The sequence below is a fragment of the Molothrus aeneus genome, chromosome 23 (genome assembly GCF_037042795.1).
Source record: "Molothrus aeneus isolate 106 chromosome 23, BPBGC_Maene_1.0, whole genome shotgun sequence".
NCBI lineage: Eukaryota > Metazoa > Chordata > Aves > Passeriformes > Icteridae > Molothrus > Molothrus aeneus.
In genome coordinates, this window is record NC_089668.1 from 790,439 (window position 1) to 815,523 (window position 25,085).

The following is a 25,085-nucleotide window of genomic DNA, read 5'->3' on the forward strand; positions in this document are numbered from 1 at the left end:
CACCCCAGGGGCATTTTTGGGAGAAGCCAGGGCCACCCAGTGCTCAGAGCCCTGTGAAGCCAAGCAGAGGGAGATCCATCCCTGTAGTGGGCTCTGCAGGGTTAATTGGGAAGGATCCCGGGGTGATTAATGTCCTGGGTCCTGCCTAAGCTGTCCCAAGCCAATTAGGGCCCAACGAGCCCCTTGTGGGTTGGGAAAGCTGCTTAGGGCATTACACCCCCTCCGTTCCTGTGAATCCCCTTAACCGAGTCCCGAAGCAATTAATTAATCAATGTCACCCGGGCAGGGCCGGGTCATGTCTGGGTCCGGGCAGGGTCTGAGCCCAGCGCTGCCCTCCTGGCTGCCCAGCCAGCCCCGTTTGCTGCCAGGGCCTCGCTGGCAGAGCCCCAAGTGCCCGAACGGGAACGATTTTGCAAGATGTGCCTGGCAGGTCTGGGCACAGTCACTCACTGCACACGTGAGCCAGGGAGGAAGGAGCCCGAAACAGCTGAGGGACTGCCCTGGAGGGAACAGGGGGGGTCAGTGCCCCCCAAAACAGCTGAGAGGCTGCCCTGGGTGAGGACAGCAGGGCTCAGTGCACCCCGACACTCTGTGCCTGAGCACCCAGGTGCCCGTGTGTCCCACATCTGGGTACCTGTAGATCCATTTATCCATGTACTGGTGCATCCCTGCACACCTGTGTGCTCACAGAGCTCACCTGTACACCCCCGTACCTGTGCACTGGGGTATCCCCTGCACCCCATACCTGTGCAGCCAGGTACCCCCTGCACCCAGGTACCCCCTGCACCCAGGTACCCCCTGCACCCCATACCTGTGAACCCAGATATCCCCTGCACCCCATACCTGTGCACCCAGGTGCCTCCTGCACCCCATACTTGTGCACTGGGGTATCCCCTGCACCCCATACCTGTGCACTGGGGTATCCCCTGTACCCGTGCCCCCAGGTGCCCCCTGCACCCTGTACCATCTCCTGCCCGCAGTCACTGTGCTCACCCTGCCCCACGCTGTTCCCCCTGGTGCCCCCTGTGCCAGGGGTAGGGTTACCCTGGGCAGTGCAGCTGCCAGCTCTCCCTGGGGCCAGCCCTGGTCCCTGCCCAGCCGGCTGGCACCGTGTCCAGGGCTCTGCTCACCCTTTGCCCCCACAGCCGTTTCTGGGTCAGCTCTTGAGCCCCCAGCAGCGAGGCCAGCTGGGTCATGGCAGTGCCAGGGCTGTGCCAGGGCAGTGCCAGGGCCCTGGGGAACAGCTGAGCAGCCCCCGCTGGGCCTGGGCTCATCGAGGAGCCCCCAGCCCTGCCTGGGGAGGGGGCACCCTGTGTCTGTGCCAGCCTCGGGGGCTGTGTGTCCCCAGAGCTGCCTCTCCCCTGCTGGCACTCAGGGAGCCACGGTGAGCTGTTGGCACCCCGTGTTGGTCATGTTTTGGGTGGGGAAAGGGACAAAGTGTACAAAGCACCCCCTGTCACAGCTGGGCCAGCTCTGACAGATTTCTGGAACCACCACCCCGCCCTAATGCCGCCGGGGCTGGTGCGTGCCCCTCCTTGTCCCCAGGGCGATGTTTTGGGGTCCCGTTTGGGGCAGCGCGTGGCCCTGTTTACCCCGCAGCGGCTCCAGCCCGGGCACGTCCGCGGCACGGGCGGGCAGCGCCTCCTGGACAGGCTGTGCCCATCTTGTTTACCGGCCCTTCCCGGCCCGGAACGGGTGTCAGGTGCTGTCCGGGACACCCGACACCGCGGCGGCGGCGGGAGCCGCGTGACACCGGGATACCGATAAATAGCGGGGCGGGGGGCGCCGGCAGCGAGAGGGAGCGCTGCGAGGAGAGCACGGCCGAGCCCATGGACTTCCAAGCCGGTATCCTGCAGGATGGCAGCCCCATGGAGAGCCTGGAGAAGCAGCTCATCTGCCCCATCTGCCTGGAGATGTTCAGCAAGCCCGTGGTGATCCTGCCCTGCCAGCACAACCTCTGCCGCAAGTGCGCCAACGACGTCTTCCAGGTGAGCGGGGTCCCTGTGCCCGGCCTGGGGACACCGGGGTGTTGTGGGGACACCGAGGGACCCTGCCCGTGTTCACGTCCCCCTCGCAGGCCGCCAACCCGTACTGGCAGAGCCGGGGCAGTTTGATCTCGGGGGGCCGGTTCCGGTGCCCCTCGTGCCGCCACGAGGTGCTGCTGGACCGCCACGGCGTCTACGGGCTGCAGAGGAACCTGCTGGTGGAGAACATCATCGACATCTACAAGCAGGAGTGCTCCAGGTGGGCGCCAGGGTTATGGGGACACGGGCATGGCCCTCCCGTGCCCCAGCAGCAGCACTGAGACCCCAAGGGATCGCACTGGGGGCCTTTCTGCTCAGTCATCCCCAGTTCAAATCTTTTCCTGACTCAAATCTCCCTCCCTCGATCAAAATCTTCTTCCTTGGACCCAAAACTTCCTCCTCCAACCCAATTCTGCCCAGCAGTTTGTGCCTCTGGCTGTCCCAGGGGGATGGCAGGTCCCTGGGGGTGGTGGCACCTCCTGCTGTCCCCGGTGCTCCTGCTGGAACATTCGGGGGCAGATAAGAGGTGTGGGGAAGGAATGCAGGCTCTGCTGTGACAGCAGCACCGGGGCTGATAAGGGGAACAGGGACGCCTTGGGGGGGCCCAGTGGGGACCAGGATGGAGCTGGGAGGGGACAGAGGGGTCACAGGCTCTCGAGGCAGAGCGATGGCCCCGGCCAAATCCCCTGGACCACTGTAAATATTGTGTGAGAGCCATGGGGACGGGGACGATGGCACGTGGCAGGTGTCCGTGGCTGCGGGGGGGCCGGGGGGCCCGGGCCTGTCTGTGTGTCAGAGCTCTGCCTTGTCCCCATGTCCCTCCTCACTGCCGATGGGACAATTGAGCTGCAGCCCCCGTCTGGGAGCCCCCGGGGCTTTCTGGGTGTCCCCACCCCGGTCACACGATGGGTGACAATAAATCCGGGCAGCACAGGGCTAAAATTAGGCACTGGTGCAGCACCTCTGGATCGCAGCCCCCCCGTCCCCAGTGCCACCCCTGCCGTGGTGCCCTAAACTGGGACACACTGGGGTGTGCAGGGACAGAGGGGCTGGCGGCTCCAGAGGAGCAGCTGTGGGATTGTGCCAGGTCCCCTCTTTCCTGGGGACCTGATTTTGAGGTGACAGAGGGGGTGTCACCACGGTGGGGGTGAGGCTGAAGTGGGGACACCGTGGTGGCAGGGGTGTCCCTGTAGGGGGAACATCACCCTGGTGTGGCTGTCACCATGACGGGGACATCGCCCTGGTGTGGCTGTCACCGTGGTGGGGACGTCACCGTGGCCGTGCCACCCTCTCCAGCAGGCCCCTGAAGAAGGGGGAGCACCCCATGTGCAAGGAGCACGAGGACGAGCGGATCAACATCTACTGCGTCACCTGCGAGGTCCCCACCTGCTCCATGTGCAAGGTCTTCGGTGCCCACAAGGACTGCGAGGTGGCCCCTCTGGAAAGCGTCTTCCAGGGACAGAAGGTGCCCTGGGGGGGGACCCGGGGGGGCTCAGGGCCATGTGCTGAGCTGGGACAGTGACAAATAACTGCGGGGATGGCTCATGGGGTATTAATAGCCCCCGGGTGGCTTTGCCCAGGAGACAGGCTATATTTAGAGTATTTAGAGCAGCCGTGGCTGGTGAGGGGTGTGGGGGAGCAGAGCTGGGATGAGCAGTGCCCAGCCCGTCCCCAGGCTGGGATGGGAGAGGTTCCTGTCCCCGCAGGAGCTAAAACTTCTCTCTGTCACTCACCAGACTGAGCTGAACAACTGCATCTCCATGCTGGTGGCGGGGAACGACCGCATCCAGACCATCATCTCCCAGCTGGAGGACTCCTGCCAGAGCACCGAGGTGAGGAAAGGGGGAAAGGAACCCCCAAAAACCCGGGGGTGAAACCTTAACAGGGCACGGGGTGGAGCCCATGGAGCAGGGATGCTGCGGGCGCCGGAGGGACTCACGGGTGGCATCCCTCGTCCCTTGTCCCCGCAGGAGAACAGCGAGGCGGCCAAGAGGGAGCTCTGCGCTCGCTTTGACGCGCTGGCGGCGCTGCTGGAGGAGAAGAAGGCGGAGCTGCTGCAGCGCATCTGCCGGGAGCAGGCGGACAAGACCGCCTTCATCCAGAGCCTCATCTGCCAGTACAAGGAGCAGCTGGAGAAGTCCAGCCGGCTGGTGGAGACGGCCATCCAGGCAGCCGAGGAGACCGGGGGCGCCGCCTTCCTCATGGTGAGACCCCCAGACCCGCCCCGTGGGGTCCCACTGCTGGGGACAACCTGCTGGCTGCTGTGGCTTCACTCACCTCCTTCTTCCTCTTCTCTTCCTCCTCCTCCTCCTCCTTCGCCTTCTCTTTCTCCACAGAACGCCAAGCAGCTCATAAAAACGTAAGTTGCTCAGACTGGAGGAATCTCCTCAATCCAAGCCCCACGGGCAGGATTCGGGGAGTGGGGCTGCCCCACGGCCCCCAGCTCGGGGAGGGGACAGGGACACACACACACATCCGTGCTCTCCCTGCCCAGGATCGTGGAGGCCTCCAAGGGCGCCCGCCTGGACAAGATCGAGCAGGGCTATGAGAGCATGGACGCCTTCTCGGTGAGCCTGGAGCACCTCACTGAGGCCGTGCACGCCCTGGACTTCGACCCCGGTAATTCAGCCCCCAGCTCCCCCTCACCGACCCCCACCCAGCTGGTGACACCCCCTGCTCCTCCTGGTGCCTCCTGGTGACCTCTGGCCGCTTGTTTGCAGCAGAGGAAGATGAGGAGTACTTTGATGGGGAGGAGGAAGAAGAGGTGGAAGAGAACGCAGCGCCCGAGAGGACAGTGATGGGTAAGGGGCTGAGCCCACCTCCCCAGGAGCCTCCAGCGCCCACGGGGGAGCTCTGGGGGCTTGGGCTCTCCTTCATCACCCCATCCTCTCCCTCGGCAGCTTCCCTGTAGCCACAGCAACGTTGGAAACGCCCCCGGGCACGGGATGTCCGGCGACGCCTTGGGGATGGGGGGGACACAGGGCAGGGCCCGGCAGCCTGGCGAGCCGGCGCCTGCCCCAGCACAGGACACTTTTCTATACGGGTGCAAACAGGACAATTCCGCACGTTTTGTAATTCCCTTGTTTTGTATATAATTGTCACGCATTTGAAATCCGTGTATTTTGTAAAGAAAACCGCTGCCTCGGGTGGTTCTTTCCTTCCTCGCCTCTCGCTCCCGCCGTGGGCACCGGGGGTGGCTTTGCCGGGCTGGTGCCATCAGCGGCGTCTCTGCCGGCGCCCGGCGTGGCACGGGGACACCTCCGGCCCAGCTCTTCATTTCCAGCCCCATTAGCACCTCTGGCAGCGCTGGCAGCCGCTCCTGGCCGCCCGCCCGGGATGTAACAGGTCGGCACCCGGCAGGATTTATCTCCTGGGCATGGGGTGTCCTGTCCAGGGCTTGTCCTGGGCTGGAGATGGGGCACGGGGGGGCTGAGGATGCTCCAGGCTGGGCCAGCCCCCGAAATGGGGATGGTGTGGGCATCGAGCTGCTGGTTTGCTGCTGAGAAATGCACCTGGGGTGAAATGCATCGACTGAGCTCAGAAATGCACCTTGGGTGAAAAAATACACCACAAATCTGATATGCATCCTAAATGCAAAAGCACCCCGTAAATGCTTTTCTCCTGCAAAAACATGAGTCCTGCTCAGAGGGGAAACCAAGGCAGCACCCAGAGCTGAGCCCCGAGTGCAATTACCGCAGGGTAATTAACACTGCTCAGCCAGGGCAGGGGCAGGAGCCCCTGCTGTGGAAGGGGGGGGGTGTCCAGGTTTATCCATCACACGGCTGGATCCAAACTGGGGGGGTTCCAAAGCGGGGAGGGGGGGTCACCGTGTGCTTCGGAGGGGACATGGGGATATTCCATAGATTCTATCCCCCTCCGCACCCAGCCCGGGCCTGTGCGGCTCCTGGGGACGCTCGGGCGGGGGTCCCAGAGCAATCCCCCACCCCAGCAGCAGCACAGCCCCCCGGGAGAGGGGCCCAGCCCGGGGCAGGCCCCGCGGGCGCTTTGCAGCCGGCCTGGCCGTCCCTCCTCCAGCCGGGATTTGCACACGAATCCCGGCTCTTCACACGAGCCAAGGCCACCGGCTGCCACCAGCGCCGGCCGCACGCCGGGGTCACCGCGCCGAGCCCCCGGGCCGCAGGAGGAGGAGGAGGAGGAGGAGGAGGAGGATGGCGGCCGGCGACGAGAAGCGGCACCTGCTGAGCGAGGGCAGCGGCGGGTACGGGGGTGCCCGGGGGGGCTGGGGGTGCCGAGCCCCCTCTGCCCTGCGGCTCCCGAGCGGGGTCTGGGGGGGAACGGGCTGGGCAGCGCTCGGGGTGCACCCGAAGCCCCCCAGCCCCACGCTTGGCCGGCAGGTGCTACGTGGGCAAGGACGGACAGAGCGCGGCGCACGGACAGGAGCCCGCCCTGGAGCTGGGGCCGCGGCGTGGGCAGCACTGCCACACGCGGGGGGCTGGCAGCCACCCCGGGCAGCAGCAGCGGGCACGGAGGAAGCTCTACCTGGCCGCTGGCATCTGCCTCTTCTTCATGGTGGGGGAGGCCGTGGGTGAGTGCGGGGTGCCGGCTCCGTGGGGTCACCCCAGAGCCCCCTTGTCCTGGTTCCCCACTGAGGGAGTGCCCAGAGCTCCCTGCTGCCTTTCTGTGGCTCAGAACGCCCGGCGGGACCCGCCTGTGGCTCGGTGTGAGCTGAGCTGTGCCCAGCTCGGGGCGGGACCCTGCCATGTCCCCCCAATGTCCCTGCAGGTGGGTACCTGGCACACAGCCTGGCCATCCTGACGGACGCTGCCCACCTGCTGACGGACTTTGCCAGCATCATGATCAGCCTCTTTGCCCTCTGGGTGTCCTCACGGCCCCCCACCAAAACCATGAACTTCGGCTGGCACCGGGCAGGTAACGCGGCGGCACCGCCCCGGGGGTGCCAGGGGAGCACCCCAGGGTGCCCTCCCCGTGTGGAACAGGGGCTCTGGGGTGCCCTGAGGGGCCTGGGGAGCCCTGGCGAAGTTCTGGCACCGTGAACAAGGCAAGGCAGAGGCGCTGCCAGCCCTGTGCAAGGAGCATCCCGGGGATGGGTGCTGGGTGCCCACACCGTGCCCAGCAATGCCGGGGATGGGTGCTGGGTGCCCACACCGTGCCCAGCGCTGCCAGGGATGGTGCTGGGTGCCCACACCGTGCCCAGCGCTGCCGGGGATGGTGCTGGGTGCCCACACCGTGCCCAGCAATGCCGGGGATGGGTGCTGGGTGCCCACACGTGCCCAGCAATGCCGGGGATGGGTGCTGGGTGCCCACACCGTGCCCAGCACTACCAGAGATGGTGCTGGGGGTGGCACGGCAGTGAGGCAGCCATGGCGGGGTCTCTCCGCAGAGATCCTGGGCGCTCTGCTCTCCGTGCTCTCCATCTGGGTGGTGACAGGGGTCCTGGTGTACCTGGGGGCGCAGCGCCTGCTCTCGGGTGACTACGACATCGAGGGCGGGGTCATGCTCATCACCTCCGCCTGCGCCGTGGCCGTCAACATCGTGTAGGTGCTGCCACACGGCCCCGGGTGTCCCCTCCCCGAGCCTGCTGGCCCCCGGGGTGTCACCAGTGCCCTGCCCGCAGGATGGGGCTGGCTCTGCACCAGACGGGGCACGGGCACAGCCACGGGGCAGGCGGTGAGCAGCCCAACGCCAGCGTCCGTGCCGCCTTCGTGCACGTCCTGGGGGACCTGCTGCAGAGCCTCGGCGTGCTCATCGCCTCCTACATCATCTTCTTTAAGGTCTGGGGAGCTGGGGGCAAAGGGGGTGCTGGGGGAAAAGGGGGTCTGGGGGATAAGGGGGATCTGAGGGTGAACAGGGTGCTGGGGCCCATGGGGGTTTGGGGTGCCCACCCTGCTTGTCCCGATGGGGGTTTGGGGTGCAGTGATGGTGCCACGGCGGTCTCACCCCTGTCACCCCTCCCCAGCCCGAGTACAAGTACGTGGATCCCATCTGCACCTTCCTGTTCTCAGCGCTGGTGCTGGGCACAACGCTGACAATCCTCCGGGACGTCCTGCTGGTCCTCATGGAGGGTAGGGACCCCCGGCACGGGGACGGGGGCGCCCGGGGGTGCCCTGGGCCCCATCCCTGCAGCCGCCTGGCTCTGCCCCCAGGGACGCCCAAGGGGATGGATTTCAATGCCGTGCGGGACACGCTGCTGGCCGTGCGGGGCGTGGAGGCCGTGCACAGCCTGCACATCTGGGCTCTGACCGCAGCACAGCCGCTGCTGTCTGTGCACATCGCCATCAGTGAGTGCCATGGAGGGGGACAGGGGGGACAGGGGCATCTGTGGGTGCCACAGCACAGGGGACAGGGGGGACAGGGCCATCAGTGAGTGCCACAGCACAGGGGACAGGGGACAGAGCCATCAGTGAGTGCCACAGGGGGGGACAGAGCCACCAGGGAGTGCCACAGCACAGGGGACAGGGGGGACAGGGCCATCTGTGGGTGCCACAGCACAGGAGGGACAGGGAGTGTCACAGCGGGGGGACAGGGCTGCCAGAGCCGCTGCTCTCCGTGCACATCACCATCAGTGAGTGCCATGGGGGGACAGGGGGGACAGGGCCACCAGTGAGTGTCACTGTGAGGGAGGACAGGGCTGCCAGAGCCACCAGTGAGTGCGACAATGGGCAGGGAGGGTCGGGGCTCCCCGCACCCCCATATTCCCGCCTTTGCCCCCTGCAGACGCGGCCGCCAGCGCGCAGGAGGTGCTGGAGGAGGCGAGCTCCCGGCTGCAGGGCGCCTTCCGCTTCCACAGCACCACCATCCAGGTGGAGAGCTACTCCGAGGAGATGCGGGACTGCCGGGAGTGCCAGCCCCCCCGCGACTGAGTGCCGCCCCCGGGACTTCCCATGTGCGGCAAATAAAGCGGAGCGCACGGGGCTGTGCGGGGGGATGCTGGCTCTGCCTTTATCTCCGCTATCTGCAGGAGCCAAGGACACACCCAGGGCTGCGGCAGCCCGACGGTGCCTGTTGGAGGCCGCATAATATTCCGTATTTCCGTCCAGCTGGGAGGAAAGCCAGCTCAAACACCCTTTTTCCCTTTTCTGGGGAGTGCTGCGAGGCGATGGGGGGTGCTGGGCTGCCCAGGGACTGCGGGGGACGCAGCTGGAGCCAGGGAGGGAGGTCACACACGGCTCTTATCGCTCCTCTGTTTGCCCTCGGGGAGGTGAAGGACTCTCCCTCCCCGCAGGGCTGGGGGTGCTGCCCGGGTTATTCCCAGGGTGCCGATGGCAGAAGTGTTGCAGCACCCGAAACCTGGTGCCCCCCAAATTCCATAGCCTCTCCTCCATTCCACCATCCGGATCCTGCCTCTCGCCCCTCCTTTATTGCACTGGTAAAAGCCAATAACGAGTAAAACCCCGTCAGCAGCAGCGATCCTGCCCCCGCAGGGCTCCGCGCACCGGGAGCGGCGCCCCCGGAGCCCGGCCCGACCCCGGCCGCCCTCACGGCTTCTCCAGGCTCGGGTATTTCTTGCGCAGCACCGAGACCTGGTCCTTGAAGAGGACGGGGTCGAGGCGCAGCCGGGAGGACACCAGGGGCATGTAGCCAAACCAGTTTGCCAGCTGGTTCAGGCAGTCCTGGCGCTGGGAGAGGCGCCGGCCGCCGGCCGTGGTGCCCCCCGGCCCGGCAGGAGCGGGGTGCGGGCCCGAGGGGGTCCCCGCAGCCCCCTCGCCGCACTCCGCCTGCCGGGCCACCCCCTCCTTGTGCTGCTTGCGCTGCGTCACCTTGATGGGCGGCAGCTTGGTGACAGCGGCCACCAGCACGTTCATCAGGATGTCCTCGCAGGCCGCCAGCCCGTCCACCAGCTCCCGCAGCCCCGCGGGCAGGTACTCGGTGAAGAGGCTGTGGTAGTACCTGGAGGGCGAGAACGGGTGAGGGGCAGGGGGTGGCTGAGCCCCCGGCCCGGCCCCCGCAGCCCCGGCCCGGCCCCCGCAGCCCCTCCGGGCCCGGTACCGGTGGTAGAAGGCGGCGGCGGTGAGCACCATGGAGAGCTCGTTGGTCCATTTGGAGGTGTAGCCCCAGCGGCCCCGCTCGGCGTCCCAGAAGTGGCTCTGCGTGGGGAAGCCCACGATGCGCTCGGGGAAGCTGAGCCACACCGAGAAAGCAAAATCCACCTGGCACGGGAGGGGCACGGGAGGGGCACGGGAGGGGCGCGGTGTCACCCACGGCGGTGTCACCCACCGCGGGGACTGCGGCAGGGCACCACGCTGCCCCTGGAGGACAAGGGGACGTGGGGACGGCCACAGGGAGCCGGGGCCGCGGCCTCACCTCGCTGGTGGAGAGGGTGGTGTCCTCGTCCAGGCTCAGCACCGCGTCCGTCTGGATGGCCCCGAACGGGAAGAAGCGGTCGCTGAGCTGTGGGGGGAGGAAGGAGAGGATGGTGCCCTGGGGTGGCTGTTCCAGATCCCTGCCCGTGTCCCTGTCCCCTGCCCGTGTCCCTGTCCCCTGCCCGTGTCCCTGGTGCCCTCACCTTCCTCCTGCCCTGGATGATGGTCAGGGGCACGCTGCTCTGGGGCCATTTCCCGCTCGGGGGCGGTGGCTTCTCGCAGCTCCACAGGACCACGATCTGCAAGGGGCAGGACAGGCGTGGCCGGAGGGGTTGGGTGGGTTCTCTGCTCCAGCTCAGACCATCCCAAAACCATCTCGTGGCAGTTTGGACCAGGATAAACCCCCAGGTGGTCCAAAGGGCTTGGGAGACAGCTGTGCCCACCCAAAGGTGACACCACCAGCCACCCCCTCCACCCCTAGACCCACCATCCCCTCTCCTGGCCCCCGCAGGACCCAGCCCCACCATCCCCCGGATCCCTGGGACTCTGCTCCTCCCACCTGGGCGCAGTACTGGGATCCAGACACGGCTTGGATGAGCCTGAGGATGGGCTGGGACAGCGAGTCTGTCTGCGAGACCGCCCGGATGAAAGCCGTGAACTTCCTGGAGGGGCTGTAGCCTGAAAAAGGGGTGGGAAAGGGACGGGAGAGCTGCTGGGCACGGCCCGAGTTCGCGGGGCTCAGGCGGGGCAGGCAGGGCCCTACCGTGGTGCAGGTAGTAGAAGGGAAAATCCCCGAGGTGGGTGGAGAATTCGGGCAGCACCAGGAGCCCCCCGGGCAGCGCGTTCCAGAGCAGGCGGGAGCGGGAGCGGTGCGGATTCAGGCGGTCCTTGATGATCTGCCAGAGGCGCCGGTGATGCCCCCAGCGCCCCGGCGGTGACCGGGCAGGGGGCTCGGGGTGGGGGGCTCACCTCCAGCGTGGTGTGCACGATCTTGTCCACGGAGGAGAAGTAGGCATCCCACAGGAACTGGGTCTGCTGCTGGAAGGCCAGCACGCGCTCGGGGTGGATGCAGCGCACGGCAGAGGGGATCTGTGCCGGGGGGACAGAGGGGTCCTCACCTCAGCCTCCCCCCTCGGGGCTGGGCTGCTCACCTCTGCCCCCTCACCACCCCAAGCATGCCAGGGGACAGCCCCTGCTGTGGCTGGTGCCACCCTCCTCCTGCGGGGCTGCATCTCCTCTCCCTGGAGCAGGATCAGGCCCAGGATTCCCAAGGGTTTGTGCCCGGGAAGATCCTTCCCACCTTCCCCCCGAGATGAACAGAGCCCTGGGACTGCACTTGGCTGGGACCCCCATTCCAGGCTGGCTCAGACCCTCCTGCACTGCCCACAGGAGCCCTGCCAGGCCCAGCTTCCAGGGACTCATCCCCAGACTTGTCTGGGGGCTCCACCCCACTGGGATTGGGGTCTGGTGCTGGGTGGGGCAGGATCTGGACCTGGTACCTGCAGCAGGAGCCTCTCGCTGCCCACGACAGCAGCCTTGCCCCAGTCGATGGCCTCGGCAAAGGGCAGCTCCCAGCCATCACTCAGCAGCACCGGGATGCAGGCAGCCTGTGGAGGGACCCCGCAGGCTGGGACAGAGCCCCCAGACCCCGGTGAGGGGGTGCCCTGTCCCCCTGCCCACCCTGTACCTGCAGAGCCTCGAGGAAGCGGAAGGAGCCCAGGCGCCTGCCCCGGGGCACGATGCAGAAGGTGGAGTTGTGCAGCAGCTCCTGGTAGTCAAACCTGGTGGGGGAGATGGGCAGGGGTCAGGCGTGGCCCCCTCCGCTCCTATGAGCACCCAGGAGGTGCTGCTGGCCCCTGCCAGGTGTGGAGCCAAGCCAGGGCAGGGTTAGGAGCGGTTTGGGCTGATCTGGGCTCTGAACGTCCCTGGTTTTGTGGGAGCAGAGTTCTCCTGGGTGCTGAAGGGATGGGCCTGGGCATCCCTTAAAGATGGGGGGTCAGGAAGGGACCGCAGCGCCCTTTGAAAGCACGAGGCAGCTCCTCCCACCCTCCAGCAGTGACACCCCACACAAAGCCACCACCCGGGCCCCCGAGCCCGAAACTCCAGCGACTCCTGAGCCGTGCCCAGACTCGCTGGGCAGGACCAGCCCTGCCTGCCCTGGCAGCGTTCGGGGGGGCAGGGGGTGCCGGCAGCGCGGCCCCCCCGGCCGGGCTCGCCCCTGGGGCTCTCAAAGCCCCTTCTGTGCCGCGCTGGGGAGAGGCTCGGCCGCTGCCGGGTCCCTGCGGCCGCGCCGGAAAATCCAATATTGACTTTAGGTCGGGACAGACCCCGTCTGTTCCTGCCCGCGGGGAGGGGCAGCCGCTCCTGCATGGGCTGGGGGGGACCCGCATGGGCCAGCCGGGGCGGTGGGAGGCCAAAAAGAGCCCTTGCAATGCGTTGGTCCCAGGAGGAAGGGTGTCCCTGCCGTGCTGGTGCCAGGCTGGGAGCTGAGGCTGTGTCACCTCCGTGGGTGCTGGCGCACTCGGGCACGTCCCAGCGCTCCGGGATGTGGGAAATCAGCCCCAATGCCAAGGCACAGAGTTTCACAATAAATCCCGCCTCCGGATGAACCTCCCCAGTGTCTCCAAAGGTTGCCAAAATCCTTGACCCGTTAACGCTCAAACTCCCGGCGGGGCAGCCGGAGGGGTGACAGCGGCTCAACCAGCGCCCAGACCCCCACGGGACCGCAGCAGCGACAGCCACATCCCCGGGGCCAGAGCCGGCTGCCACCTCTCCTGGGTGCCCCAAACGCTGCCATGACCCCCGGCAGCCCCGGGGCTGGGTGGGCAGCAGGACCCGGCCCGGGGGCGCTGCCCTGGCCGGCAGCCGGTGCGGTGGGGCGGCTGGCGCCGGCCGGGCTGCGGGGCCGAGCGCTCCCGATGGAAACATTCGCTCCTGACGCGCTGCGGTTTCCGGGCAATCGCCGTCAGGGCTTCCTTGTTTTGTCAGGAGCCGGGACGGGCGCCCGCCGCGCTCCCTCCGCCCGGCCCCTCGGTGCTCCGGCCGGGCACGGTGCCACCGGCACCCGCGGCTCCGCAGGGCCGCTCCCGGCCGCGCTGAGCGCTCCGAGCGCCACAACCGCGCCACAACCGCCCTTCATCCCAGAACAGGACCGGATTGTTCAGGGCAGCCCCTCGGGCATGAGGAGGATGATGGAACCGCCAGCAGGGCCTTCCTCTGCTCCCCGAGCGGCCTCCAGCACCGGACACACCGGGTGAACGGGGCCGCCGGGTCTCACTTTGTCCCCTGCCCGAGTGTGGGAGCGCCTCCCCGGGCAGGAGGGCCCCGGTCCCCCCGCAGAGCCGGCCCCGGTGGCAGTGCCCGTGGTTTTGTGCCCGGGGTCCCACAGGGAGGAGCAGGACGGAGGAGGCTCAGGGTCACACACGAGCACGCTGCCCGTGCCACGTGTTCCCCGTCGATCCCTGGCCAAAGCCGTGCTGGGAGAGGTGTAAATCTCCCTGTGTTTGCAAACAGCATTAGGGGATTACCTGGGTGGGCGGATGGGGGGGAATTCTCATCCCGCTGCCCCTTGGCACAGCGTGGGCTGACCCTGGGCCCCCTGTCCTGCCAGCCCCACTGTCCTGAGATGCCCCATCCCAAAGAGACTTTGCTGCAAGTGCTGACCCTGCTGGGCTGGTGGCACCCTCCAGACAGGGCCATGTGGTGCCTGACCCATCCCAAAGCCCCGGCTAATCCCAGTGCCAGCACCCCAGCTCCACTTTTACCTCCCAGCACCTCCTAAGACGCTTTGAGGATGATGCCCAACGTGGCCTCTCCCCATCTGCTCTCCAGCCCGGTGCCTGGGGAATGTCCCCAGGCAGTGGGATGGGAACCTGCCCATTGTCTGTGGGATGGGCTCTGTGTTTACCAGCCCTGGATTCGGCAGCTGGTGATGGGTCCCGAGGAGTTGGATGGGGGTGAGGAGCTGGCATGTGCCCCTGCAGAATGGAGCCCCCAAACTCACAGAACTTTGTATCCCCAATTTTTCCACCACTGTGTCCATCCCACGCTGCTGCCACCGTGCCCATTTGGGATGGGGGACGCAGGGGGACCCCCAGCCACCACCACCACCAATTAAACTCGGGGCTGCCCACACTGGGACGCCCACAGACCCACCAGTTTTGTGGGATTTCCAGTGCAGCCAGTGAGGGGGGGATGTTTCGGGCTCATCTCCAAGAGAAACGTTTATGTTGGGGGAGAGCGGGAGGGGGGAGAAGAAAAGCGTCATTCATCAGCGTTGGGCAAAAGGGAAATCGTATTAGAGGCGGTGGCAGCGATGGCAGATAAGAGCTGCTCTGGCCAGATTACTCCAACTTTAATAGAGAGCAGGAAAGCCCTGAGCAGTCAGCGCCTCGCTCCCCACCGTGCAGTGAACCCTCATCCCCCTCAGAGAACCCAAAACTTCCCTCTCACCACAGACACTCACGGCTGCACCCCACAGAGGCATTTGGGGGGACATTTGTGGGGTGTCCCATCGCCCCAGACCCCCCTTTCCCCCCATCCCTGACTCACCTCTCGTAGTCCACATTGTCCTTGTCACAGCGCGTGTCCTTGTGCTTCTCCCAGTCCTTGCCGTGCTTGCAGGTGGTCAGGGAGATGATGTCCTTCCCGTTGTGGATGTGGTGCAGCGCGTTCCGCGTGCCGGAGCCGATGCCCGTCAGGTACCGCTTCCCCTTGAACACCAGCAGGAATTTCTTCTTGGGGGGCACCGAGCCCCTCCGCAGCCTCCCCCCGTCGCCGCCGCGCTGGGGGTGCTCCCGGGGGAACAGCGGGATGGAGACGTCGAAGCCGGGCCGGAAGCTGCGGCTGTCGGAGCTGGCTCTGGCCAGGATGGCGTGCCCGGGGTCGAAGCCCAGCTCGCCGCCGTAGCTGGGCCAGGTGCCCGAGTAGAGGTTGAAGATGAGGTGGTTGCGGCCGCCGTTCCAGAGCGGGGAGCTGTGGATTTTCTCCTCCACGTCGCGGACGTAGTGGCCCGAGAGGCGGTCGCGGTCCAGCGTGTCGATGCTGAGGATGAAGAGGCAGGCTTCCTCGGGCCGGGCCGTGTGGTACCGCGAGCGCTCGATGGAGCTGAGGATTTTGCTGTAGGTCTCTGAGACGGGCTGGCCCCGCTCCTGGGGGTAGGTGAACACTTTGAAGCCGTTCCTCTCGCACCTGGAGAGGTCGAAGCAGGTTTCCATCCGGCACCTGCTGCTCCTGTAGATGCTCAGCCACGCCGCCCGCCGCTCCCGGGGGGACAGCAGGGGAGGGTCCCCATCCCTCTGCAGCTCCTCGGGCTCTGCAAAGCTTTTGAGGAGGGACTGATCCGTCCAGCGGGGCCAGCTCCTCCGGGCTTCTGCTTTCCTCGCAGAAAAGAAAGCGAAACGGTGCAGCTGGTCCCCTCCGAAGAAGAAAAGCAGGAGCCAAGAGGCCAGGAAAGTCAGGAAAATGTATTTCTTCCTGGTCTGCATAGGTTCACACGCAGCCCCAGCTCCTCATCGGGCACAGGTGGGGGCCAGAGTCCGGTCAGGACGATGTTCCCAGCCCCGAGTGGGTGGTGGGACAGCTCCTGGCCCCAGGCACTGTCCTATGTCCTTGCAGTCTGTGACAGTCCCCACTTTGTGCCCAGGGCTGTGCTGGTTTCTCGGGACCGTCCCGGAGTCTGGCTGCAGAGCCCGGTGCCCCGGTGTCCCAGCCGCTCACTTCTCCGGGCCCCCGAGCCGCCACAATGACATTTCCATGGCTTGACCCAGCTTCAAATCCCTGGAGAAAGGGAGAGGTCGCGTCGTCACCGTCCTGCCGCCGCCAGCCGTGTCACCACAAGTGGCTCCACACACCCCTGCGGCGGGGCTCCCCTCCGCAGCTCCCTGGGGAACGAAACCCCGGGACAAACCCTCCCTGCCCTGCTCCGTTACCTTCGGGGGGTCGCGGCCCCGGGCGGGTGTCGGGCCGTGTCCCGGAGCCCCGATCGCCGCCTGCCCGCGGCTCCGGGCTGCATCCCCGGCCGGGCAAGGCGGCGGAGCGGCCGCCGAGGCTCCCGGTGCGCGGCCGGGCGGAGGAGCCGCTCCGGGAGGCTCCGCGCAGCCCCGCTCCGGGTGTGCGTCCCCCTGGTCACCTTGTCCGTCTGTCCCTGCGCTGGGCTCTCTGTTCCCGCGTCCCCCCGGTGCCTGTCCGAGACCCCGGCTGCTCTCCGCTGTCCTCCTGTCCCTTCCCGGGACTGCCTGTCCCCTGTCCGTCTGTCTGTCTGTCCCCTCCGGGGCTAACTGTCCCGCTGTCCCCTGCACCCCTCAGAGCTGGCTGTCCCCTGTCCGTCTGTCCCCTCGGGACTGTCTGTCCCTTGTCCCCTCCCAGATCTGGCTGTCCCTCGTCCGTCCGTGTGTCTGTCCCGCCCAGGGCTGGCTGTCCCCTGTTCCCGCCGGGAGCTGGCAGTGCGGTGTCCGTCGGTCAGTCCCGCGGGGCTGGCTGTCCCCGTGCCCGTGTCGCTGTCCCCGTGTCCGTGTCTCTGTCCCCCCTGTCCGGCCGGTCCCGGTGGTCCCGCGTCCCCCCCGCGCTCCACGTGCCCCCCCCCGCCCGCATCTGTTACACGCAGCCCTGGCCCCGCCCCCTCCCCGGCTTGTCCCGCCCCTCGGCCTCCCATTGGCTGTCCTCTCAGAGGAGGGGGCGTGTCCGGCAGAGCCCCGCCCCATGTGCGCGCCCATTGGCCGCGCCCACGTGGTACTGGGGGTCCCGGGGGGGCCGGGGCTGAGGGGGGGCCGACTCCTGTCCCACTGTCCCCGTGTCCCCCTGTCCCTCTGTGTCCCCGTGTCCTCCGTCCTCCATGTCTCCCTGTCCCCGTGTCCCCCTGTCCCTCTGTGTCCCCGTGTCCTCCTGTCCCCATGTTCCCGTGTCCCCCTGTGTCCCCCTGTCCCTCTGTGTCGCTGTCCCTGTGTCCCCCTGTCCCTGTGTCCCTGTGTCCCCGTGTGTCCCAGGGTGGCTTTGCCGGGGTAATTTGGGGGTGCTGGGGGTGCTGTCCCCATTCCCCGAGCCGGGCGTGGGCCGGGCCCGGCAGCCCGGACAGGTCGGGGCTCGTCTGTCGCACCCCATCCCGGCACCCGCCCTGCCCCGCCGGCCGGGCAAGCCGGGACCGGAGCGCTGGATGGCGGCCACGGGCGGGACAGCCCGGCCAGCCCCCGCCTGCGCCTGCCCCGCCGGCCGAGGGCACGGGCAGCGCTGCCGCTGCTGCCCCGGCCCCGGGGGACACCGGCGGTGGCGATCCCAGGGCTCTGCGCAGCGCCCAGCCGTGCCTCAGTTTCCCCAGGGCTCTGCCCGGCGCCCAGAGCGTGCCTCAGTTTCCCCGGTGAGCCCGGAGCAGGGCTGTGTGAGCGGGAGCTCTCTGGGGACGTCTGTCCGTCTGTCACCAAACCTTTGGGTATTTATTTGCCGGCCTGGCTGGCTCGGCCCCGCAGGGCATTAATCCCCGGGCCGCAGAGGGGATTACCGGGGACCCGGGGCCGCTTTAGCTGCAGAAAGAGGATTAAATCAAGGCCAGGGAACGTGGGGATGGGCAGCGAGAGCCCCGGAGCACCGCTGGCCTCGGGGGGGACAGGGCTGGGGCACACACGGACAGGGCAGCCCTGGGCTCGGGGTGCTGCCCACGGGCACTGCCCCCACAGCTGGGAGCTGCGGTTTTGTGGTGGTGGAACTGGAGCTGTGGTGGTGACACTGGGAGCTGTGTCCTGTACTGGTGACACTGGGAGCTGCGGTTTTGGGCTGGTGTCACTGGGAGCTGTGATTTCCTGTACTGGTGACACTGGGAGCTGTGATTTCCTGTACTGGTGACACTGGGAGCTGTGCTGGTGACACTGGGAGCTGTGATTTCCTGTACTGGTGACACTGGGAGCTGTGCTGGTGACACTGGGAGCTGTGATTTCCTGCACTGGTGACACTGGGAGCTGTGCTGGTGACACTGGGAGCTGTGATTTCCTGTACTGGTGACACTGGGAGCTGTGCTGGTGACACTGGGAGCTGTGATTTCCTGCACTGGTGACACTGGGAGCTGCAGTCCGGGAGCACGGCAGGCACTGGGAGCCGCCGGGCAGAGGTCACTGGGCCGTGCTGGGAGCTGTGCCCGCTGCGCTGGTGTGAGCGGGGTACTGGGAGGCACTGCGCTGTTTTTACTGCGAGCTGGGAAGGCACAGGGGGACACTTGGAGCTGGGAGAGCCCTGGAAGCTTGGGAGGGGCACTGGGAGCTTCTGGGGAGCACTGGGAGCTGCGTGGGTGAGGGCATTGGGAGCTGGGGTGGAACTGGGAGACACTGGGGAGCACTGGGAGCTGTCAGGAGCACTGGGAGCGGGGGGTCACCGGGAACTGGGGACAACTGGGAGTGTGATGGTGACTGGGAGCGCTGGGGAGCGCTGGGAGCCGCGGGCACGGCTCGGGCACTGGGATGCGCTGCTGGGAGCTGTAGTCCAGCACCGCCAACTGGGAGCTGTAGTCCCGGCTCCCAGCGCATACTGGGAGCTGTGGTCCGGGGCCGGGGACCATACTGGGAGCTGTAGTCCGGGCTCCCAGCGCATACTGGGAGCTGTGGTCCGGGGCCGGGGACCATACTGGGAGCTGTAGTCCCGGCTCCCAGCGCATACTGGGAGCTGTGGTCCGGTGCCGGGGCCATACTGGGAGCTGTGGTCCGGGGCCGGGGCCATACTGGGAGCTGTGGTCCGGGGCCGGGGCTATACTGGGAGCTGTGGTCCGGGGCCGGGGCCATACTGGGAGCTGTGGTCCGGGGCCGGGGCCATACTGGGAGCTGTGGTCCGGGGCCGGGGCCATACTGGGAGCTGTGGTCCGGGGCTGGGGCCATACTGGGAGCTGCGGTCCCGCAGCCCCGGGCGCTGCTGGGAGCTGTAGTTCGGCTCTGCGGGGTCCCGTGGGTGCCAGCCCCGCGCTGTGCCCCTGTCCCTGTCCCTGTCCCTGTCCCCGCGGGGGGACAGCACCCGCGCCCCACGATCCCGGGGGAGGAACGGGGGACTCTCACCCCTGAGCAGCCCCCAGGGGCTCTGCCCTGGGACGGGGTGGAACTGGGGGTCACGGGGGGCTCTGGGCAATGGGAGAGGGGTGGGGAAGGGAGGAGGGAGCGGCTTGGGGTCCCTGGGCTGGGGGACAGACCCTGTGTCTCTGCCCAGGCAGCATGGGGGGATGCTGGCACTGGGGACCCCACCAGGTGGGATGCACGGATGTGATGGTGGGACACACGCGGCAGGTACGGGGTGGGGACAGCGGTGAGGATGGCACAGGGATGGGGATGGGCACAGGGACAGCCAGCCTGGGGGAGCAGGGGGGAAACTGGGGGGCGCCTGGGCTGGGGGGCTCTGGGGCTCCCCGAAGCAGAGGGGGGCAGTGGCTGCCCCTCGGGGGCTCCTGGCGGGGCTGTGGTGGCCCTGTCACCGGAGGGGAGGCTGTGGCAACCCTGTCACCCCCTGTGCCCCGTGCAGAGCTGCAGGAGCAGTTTGGACGGTGGGATGAGCTCCTGGAAGGCGTTGGGGACTCGGTGGCTCCGGATGTGCCCTTTGGCCGCTCACACCTGTAGCTGCTGCCAGGGCACTGCTGGAGCTGGGCACTGCCAAGTGACTCCTCTTGCCTGGAATGGAGAGCCAGGGAGGGCAGGAGGAGCCCTGAGGAGAGCAGGAGCTGGGGCCAGTGCCCAGGGAAGGTGCCAGCAGGGCCCTCCCTGCTCGTGTGCCTGTGCCGAGGGAATAAAATCCCCAGGGATAAAAACCGAGTTGGCTGTGCAGAGAAACAAAACCACAGGGGGGTGGGCTGGGAGAGGCTTTAAAGACCATCCCCAGGTAAGGAAAATCCCATAATTGTCCTGCAAAGCCATGCAGATGGCTGAGTGCACCCTGAACACTGCAGGGGGAAGGGAGAGAGGGAGGGAGGGAGGGAGGGAGGGAGGGAGGGAGGGAGGGAGGAAGGAAGGAAGGAAGGAAGGAAGGAAGGAAGGAAGGAAGGAAGGAAGGAAGGAAGGAAGGAAGGAAGGAAGGAAGGAAGGAAGGAAGGAAGGAAGGAAGGAAGGAAGGAAGGAAGGAAGGAAGGAAGGAAGGAAGGAAGGAAGGAAGGAAGGAAGGAAGGAAGGAAGGAAGGAAGGAAGGAAGGAAGGAAGGAAGGAAGGAAGGAAGGAAGGAAGGAAGGAAGGAAGGAAGGAAGGGGTCTCTGAGCATCCCTCAGAGCTGCGGGATTGGGATTGGGATGGGGATGGATCCCCGAGCACAGGGGACATCCCCCAGCAGAGGGGACACCCTGACACGACATTGATTCAATGTCCCCTCTGCCCCCCAGTGACACACAAAGGACTGATGTGAACAAACCCACAGGATCCTGCCGTTTTTAGGCCTTCCAGATATGAATTTTTCAGTGCTTTACATCCAAAGCAGTGTTCCTAGCCCTGTTCTGAGGCCGGGGGATGGCAGGGACAGGGCTGTGCTGTGCTGCCTGGGGACATCCAGGGTCGCTGGATGTGACAAACGGTGCTGCTGAGCAAGGAGGGGACGCTCGGAGCCCGGCAGGTCCCGGCTGAGCAGGGAGAGGCAGCGCTGGTGCGGAATCGAATCCCATTTTCCTGCCGGCACAGGCTGGGAATTCTGCAGGGCTCTTATGTAAAGGCGTTCGGGAGGGGGTGGCGGCCCCGGCTCTGCTCGGGGGGGGCTCTGGCATTAACCCTTCGGCTCCGGGGGCTCATTCCCGTGCCCGGTGCCCCTGGGGAGCAGGCGGGACCCTCCTCTCCGGCCCCGCATCCCTCGGCTCCCCCTGCAGAGCCGCCGCCGCCCCAAAAAGCGGGTTTGTGCCTCTGGAGAGAAACCCTGAGGGAAAAGAGACAAAAAAAAAAAAAAAAGCCCCGGAGGCGCTGGGGCCGGGCAGGAACCATCGTGTTTGTGTTCTGTGGGTGTGCGGTGCGGGAGCATCCTCCTCATCCACCGGCTCGGAAACGCAGCCCGGAGCCGGCTCCTCCCGAGCTCCCCGCGCTCCGCTCCAGCCGGGATGGTTGGATGCGGCACCAATCCCGAATCCCGAATCCCTGAATCCCCAATCCCGAATCCCTGAATCCCTGAATCCCGAATCCCTGAATCCCGAATCCCTGAATCCCTGAATCCCCGAATCTCTGAATCCCGAATCCCTGAATCCCGAATCCCTGAATCCCGAATCTCTGAATCCCGAATCCCTGAATCCCCGAATCCCTGAATCCTGAATCCCGAATCCCTGAATCCCCGAATCTCTGAATCCCGAATCCCTGAATCCCGAATCCCTGAATCCCGAATCTCTGAATCCCGAATCCCTGAATCCCCGAATCCCTGAATCCTGAATCCCGAATCCCTGAATCCCGAATCCCTGAATCCCAGCCCGGAGCCCGCTCCTCCCGAGCTCCCCGCGCTCCGCTCCAGCCGGGATGGTTGGATGCTGAACCAATCCCCAATCCCGAATCCCTGAATCCCGAATCTCTGAATCCCGAATCCCGAATCCCTGAATCCCTGAATCCCCGAATCCCCGAATCCCTGAATCCCCGAATCCCTGAATCCTGAATCCCGAATCCCTGAATCCCGAATCCCTGAATCCCAGCCCGGAGCCCGCTCCTCCCGAGCTCCCCGCGCTCCGCTCCAGCCGGGATGGTTGGATGCTGAACCAATCCCCAATCCCGAATCCCTGAATCCCGAATCTCTGAATCCCGAATCCCGAATCCCTGAATCCCTGAATCCCCGAATCCCCGAATCCCTGAATCCCCGAATCCCTGAATCCTGAATCCCGAATCCCTGAATCCCGAATCCCTGAATCCCAGCCCGGAGCCCGCTCCTCCCGAGCTCCCCGTGCCCCGTTCCAGCCGGGATGGTTGGATGCTGAACCAATCCCGAATCCCTGAATCCCCAATCCCGAATCCCCGAATCCCAGCCCGGAGCCCGCTCCTCCCGAGCTCCCCGCGCCCCGCTCCAGCCGGGATGGTTGGATGCGGCACCAATCCCGGGAAGGATTCCCTGGAACGCTCCAATCCCAGCCCCACGCGGCCGCTGGGATGGGGAGAGAGCCACACGGCTGAGGAAACCTGCGGGCTGAGATAAAGGCAGTTTAATAGGAAAAGGAAAGGAAAAGCTGCGTGTGCAAGCAGGGGGAAGCCAGGAATTCATTCCTCCCTTCTCAGGGACAGGGATTCATTCCCAGGGGTTCATTCCCCCCCTTCCTGTGGGGAAGAATTAATTCCCAAAGATTCATTCCCCCCTTCTCATGGGCAGGGATTTATTCTCAGGATTTCATCCCCAGGAATTCATTCCCCCCTTTCTATGGGCAGGGATTCATTCCAAGGGATTCATTCCCAGGGGTTCATTCTCCCCTTCCCATGGGCAGGGATTCATCCCCAGGAATTCATTCCCTCTTTTCCATGGGCAGGGATTCATTCCAAGGGATTCATCCCCAGGAATTCATCCCCCCCTTCCCATGGGCAGGGATTCATCCCCAGGAATTCATTCCAGGGGCTCAGCCACTCCCTAAGGTGAGCTGGGAAGACAAACCCATCACTCCCAGTGCTCCCCCTTCCTCCTGGTTTCCATCCTGAGCATGCTCTGGGACATCCCTGGGCTCAGCTGGGCTCCCTGGGGGTGACACAGGAGCAGGAAAGGCCTTGGCACTGTTCAAAGGCTGCTCAGACACAACAAAACATCTTTGTGTTACCAACCCTGCCTTCAGCACAAACCCAAACACGGCCCCAGCCCGGCCTTTGCACTGGAGTTAACCCTGCCCCAGCCCAGACCCAGCACAAACTGCTCTGCTGGGCCTGGGATGGGTGAGGAAGGGGCTGGGGTTGTTCTCTGGGTCTGGGATGGGTGAGGAAGGGGCTGGGGGTGTTCTCTGGGTCTGGGATGGGTGAGGAAGGGGCTGGGGGTGTTCTCTGGGTCTGGGATGGGTGAGGAAGGGGCTGGGGGTGTTCTCTGGGTCTGGGATGGGTGAGGAAGGGGCTGGGGTTGTTCTCTGGGTCTGGGATGGGTGAGGAAGGGGCTGGGGTTGTTCTCTGGGTCTGGGACCATCCCCATCGGGGCTCTCAGGCTGCCCGAGCCACCCTGGCAGGTTCTGTGGCACGAGGCAGGAGTTAAAGGTTGTCCCAGAGGGATTTACCTGCAGCACCAGCTCAGCTGGGCTTTGACTGTGAGCTCTGGGGTGTTACACCCCCAGACCCAGAGGGATTTTTGTTTCTCAGGGATGTGGGGAGGGAACACCAGCCCTGTTCCTTTGGGGGTCAGCCCTGGGAGCCCCCAGCTGCAGGATGGCACCTCAAGGGCTCCCTTCCAGCCCTGCTCCCATACTCAAACCCATGGCTTCAAACATTGATAAAAAAAAAACCCCAGCCCCAAACAAAACAAGCGCTGCTGCCCATTGATATTCCCCTCACAGCTGTGCCTGCAGCAGGGCTGGGCTCTGAATGGACACATTCCTCTTCCCCACGGCCTCTCTGAGCTCTCCCACCACAGCTTCCCACTGGAATCTGCAGTCCCACGGTGTCAGCACAGCTCCTCCCAGCCCAGAGCCTCCTGCTCCCCCTGCCAGGGCTCAAACCCCAAATTCCAGCTCCAGCCCTCGCCGCCATCTACAGAAAACCTCATTTGCTCCATTGGAGCTTCCCTGTTGGTTTAATTAATGCAAATCCAGGCTCGTGTTAAAGCTCCTTGTAATTACCGTACGGCTCTCGTGGTTTTTGTTGGTTTTTTTTTTTTTTCCCACTTTTTCTTGTGTTTTTAAGGAAAATAGCAAGGCCTGGGTTCCCAACAGCCCGTGGAGGTGCAGGGCCCTCCCAGCTGAGCCCAGTGGGAGCTCTGGGGTTGTGTCCAGCCCCAAAGACACAGGTGCAGTGCAGCCACCCCAGGCAGCCCCTCCTTGAGCAGAATTCCCTAAATCCCTTTGGCTGGTGGGGATTCACTCCCTCTCACGCTGGGTTTTTTCCACTGGAAAAAAAATCCCAGCATTGCCCTGGGTGAGGAAAACCAAGTTTTCTCGCTCTCTGAAGTGAATTTTATCATCTCATCCCTGAGCTGAGGAGCCTGCATGCTCCCAGTCACGAGGGATTCAGCTCCACATTTAAATCACATTTAAATCTTCCCGAGTTCCTCCCACGCTGGCAGCTGGGGCAGGACAGACCCTCGGGGTCTGCAGCAGCTCCGAGCTGCAGGCTCAGGGCTCTCCCCCTGCCCTGGCCCCCAGAATTCACCCCCACAGCCCAGGGGGGCTCCTGTGCCCCCAGCCAGCAGCACCCAAAGGGGGTTTTGGGGCACAATTCGTTTTTTCGGCAGTTTTCCCTCAGCCCCGTTTTGGGCTGGAGCCACCTCTTGCTACCCCAGGGATGATCCCTGAATGAACAGGGGGGGAAAGGGCTGAGGAGGGAAACTGAGGCCGGGAAGGGGCTGTGAGAGGTGTCTGTGCTCTGAAAAAGCCCCTGAGATGATGGAAATGGTGCCTTTTGGGTGGGCTCCAGCTTTCCCCCATGTTAGGAAGCACAGGCTGAGCTCAGCCTGTGGATGCTCCTGCCTTCCCCTCCAGAGGAAACTGGGGAGCTGGGTGACCCCAAATCCTCCTTTTTAACCCTTTAGCTCATGTTTTCACCCCAGAATTGGTGCTGAGACTGCCACCAGCCCTCCCTGGGGGACAGCAGAGCCCCCAAACCCACTCAGGCTGTCTCGCTCCTCCTCTCAACATTCACCACACAAAGCCTTGGCCAGGCGTTGTTTTGGGGGCTTATTTATTTTTAATTTAATTAAA

At 65.4% G+C, this 25,085-nt stretch overlaps 3 protein-coding genes across 4 annotated transcripts; 2 read left to right on the forward strand and 1 right to left on the reverse strand.

Annotated features, from left to right (window-relative positions):
- The first annotated feature begins 1,829 nt into the window (after positions 1 to 1,829).
- Positions 1,830 to 4,935, forward strand: TRIM63 (tripartite motif containing 63). Its single transcript, XM_066564610.1, has 8 exons — positions 1,830 to 1,988; positions 2,078 to 2,244; positions 3,321 to 3,489; positions 3,761 to 3,856; positions 3,995 to 4,228; positions 4,361 to 4,383; positions 4,519 to 4,643; positions 4,745 to 4,935. The coding sequence occupies exons 1-8, from the start codon at positions 1,830 to 1,832 to the stop codon at positions 4,933 to 4,935; spliced, it is 1,164 nt and encodes a 387-aa protein (XP_066420707.1).
- Positions 4,936 to 6,144: 1,209 nt separating this feature from the next.
- Positions 6,145 to 8,866, forward strand: SLC30A2 (solute carrier family 30 member 2). Of its 2 annotated transcripts, none has more exons than XM_066564905.1 (8): positions 6,145 to 6,243; positions 6,380 to 6,570; positions 6,768 to 6,914; positions 7,387 to 7,540; positions 7,621 to 7,777; positions 7,963 to 8,068; positions 8,150 to 8,284; positions 8,721 to 8,866. In XM_066564905.1, exons 1-8 carry the CDS (start codon positions 6,194 to 6,196, stop codon positions 8,864 to 8,866), a joined length of 1,086 nt encoding a protein of 361 aa, XP_066421002.1. In that variant the 5' UTR covers positions 6,145 to 6,193. The 2 variants fall into 2 exon arrangements, with proteins under 2 accessions (XP_066421002.1, XP_066421003.1); XM_066564906.1 differs by having other exon boundaries at positions 6,194 to 6,253; positions 6,405 to 6,570.
- A 507-nt stretch (positions 8,867 to 9,373) lies between these two features.
- On the reverse strand, positions 9,374 to 16,584 carry EXTL1 (exostosin like glycosyltransferase 1). Its single transcript, XM_066564855.1, has 11 exons — positions 16,237 to 16,584; positions 14,858 to 16,084; positions 11,994 to 12,087; positions 11,806 to 11,913; positions 11,276 to 11,395; positions 11,070 to 11,202; positions 10,866 to 10,984; positions 10,510 to 10,605; positions 10,308 to 10,394; positions 9,993 to 10,153; positions 9,374 to 9,893 (listed from the first exon to the last, which is right to left on the reverse strand). Exons 2-11 carry the CDS (start codon positions 15,790 to 15,792, stop codon positions 9,482 to 9,484), a joined length of 2,265 nt encoding a protein of 754 aa, XP_066420952.1. The 5' UTR covers positions 15,793 to 16,084; positions 16,237 to 16,584; the 3' UTR covers positions 9,374 to 9,481.
- Positions 16,585 to 25,085: the final 8,501 nt, after the last annotated feature.

Coding starts and splice junctions, on each gene's coding strand:
- TRIM63 (XM_066564610.1), top strand. CDS start 1,830: ATGGACTTCCAAGCCGGTATCCTGCAGGATGGCAGCCCCATGGAGAGC. Junction 3,490..3,760: donor GCGTCTTCCAGGGACAGAAG/GTGCCCTGGGGG, acceptor GTCACTCACCAG/ACTGAGCTGAACAACTGCAT. Junction 4,644..4,744: donor CGCCCTGGACTTCGACCCCG/GTAATTCAGCCC, acceptor GCTTGTTTGCAG/CAGAGGAAGATGAGGAGTAC.
- SLC30A2 (XM_066564905.1), top strand. CDS start 6,194: ATGGCGGCCGGCGACGAGAAGCGGCACCTGCTGAGCGAGGGCAGCGGC. Junction 6,915..7,386: donor CTTCGGCTGGCACCGGGCAG/GTAACGCGGCGG, acceptor GTCTCTCCGCAG/AGATCCTGGGCGCTCTGCTC. Junction 8,285..8,720: donor GTCTGTGCACATCGCCATCA/GTGAGTGCCATG, acceptor TGCCCCCTGCAG/ACGCGGCCGCCAGCGCGCAG.
- EXTL1 (XM_066564855.1), bottom strand. CDS start 15,792: ATGCAGACCAGGAAGAAATACATTTTCCTGACTTTCCTGGCCTCTTGG. Junction 11,914..11,993: donor GCTTCCTCGAGGCTCTGCAG/GTACAGGGTGGG, acceptor GTCCCTCCACAG/GCTGCCTGCATCCCGGTGCT. Junction 10,985..11,069: donor CTTCTACTACCTGCACCACG/GTAGGGCCCTGC, acceptor CCCCTTTTTCAG/GCTACAGCCCCTCCAGGAAG.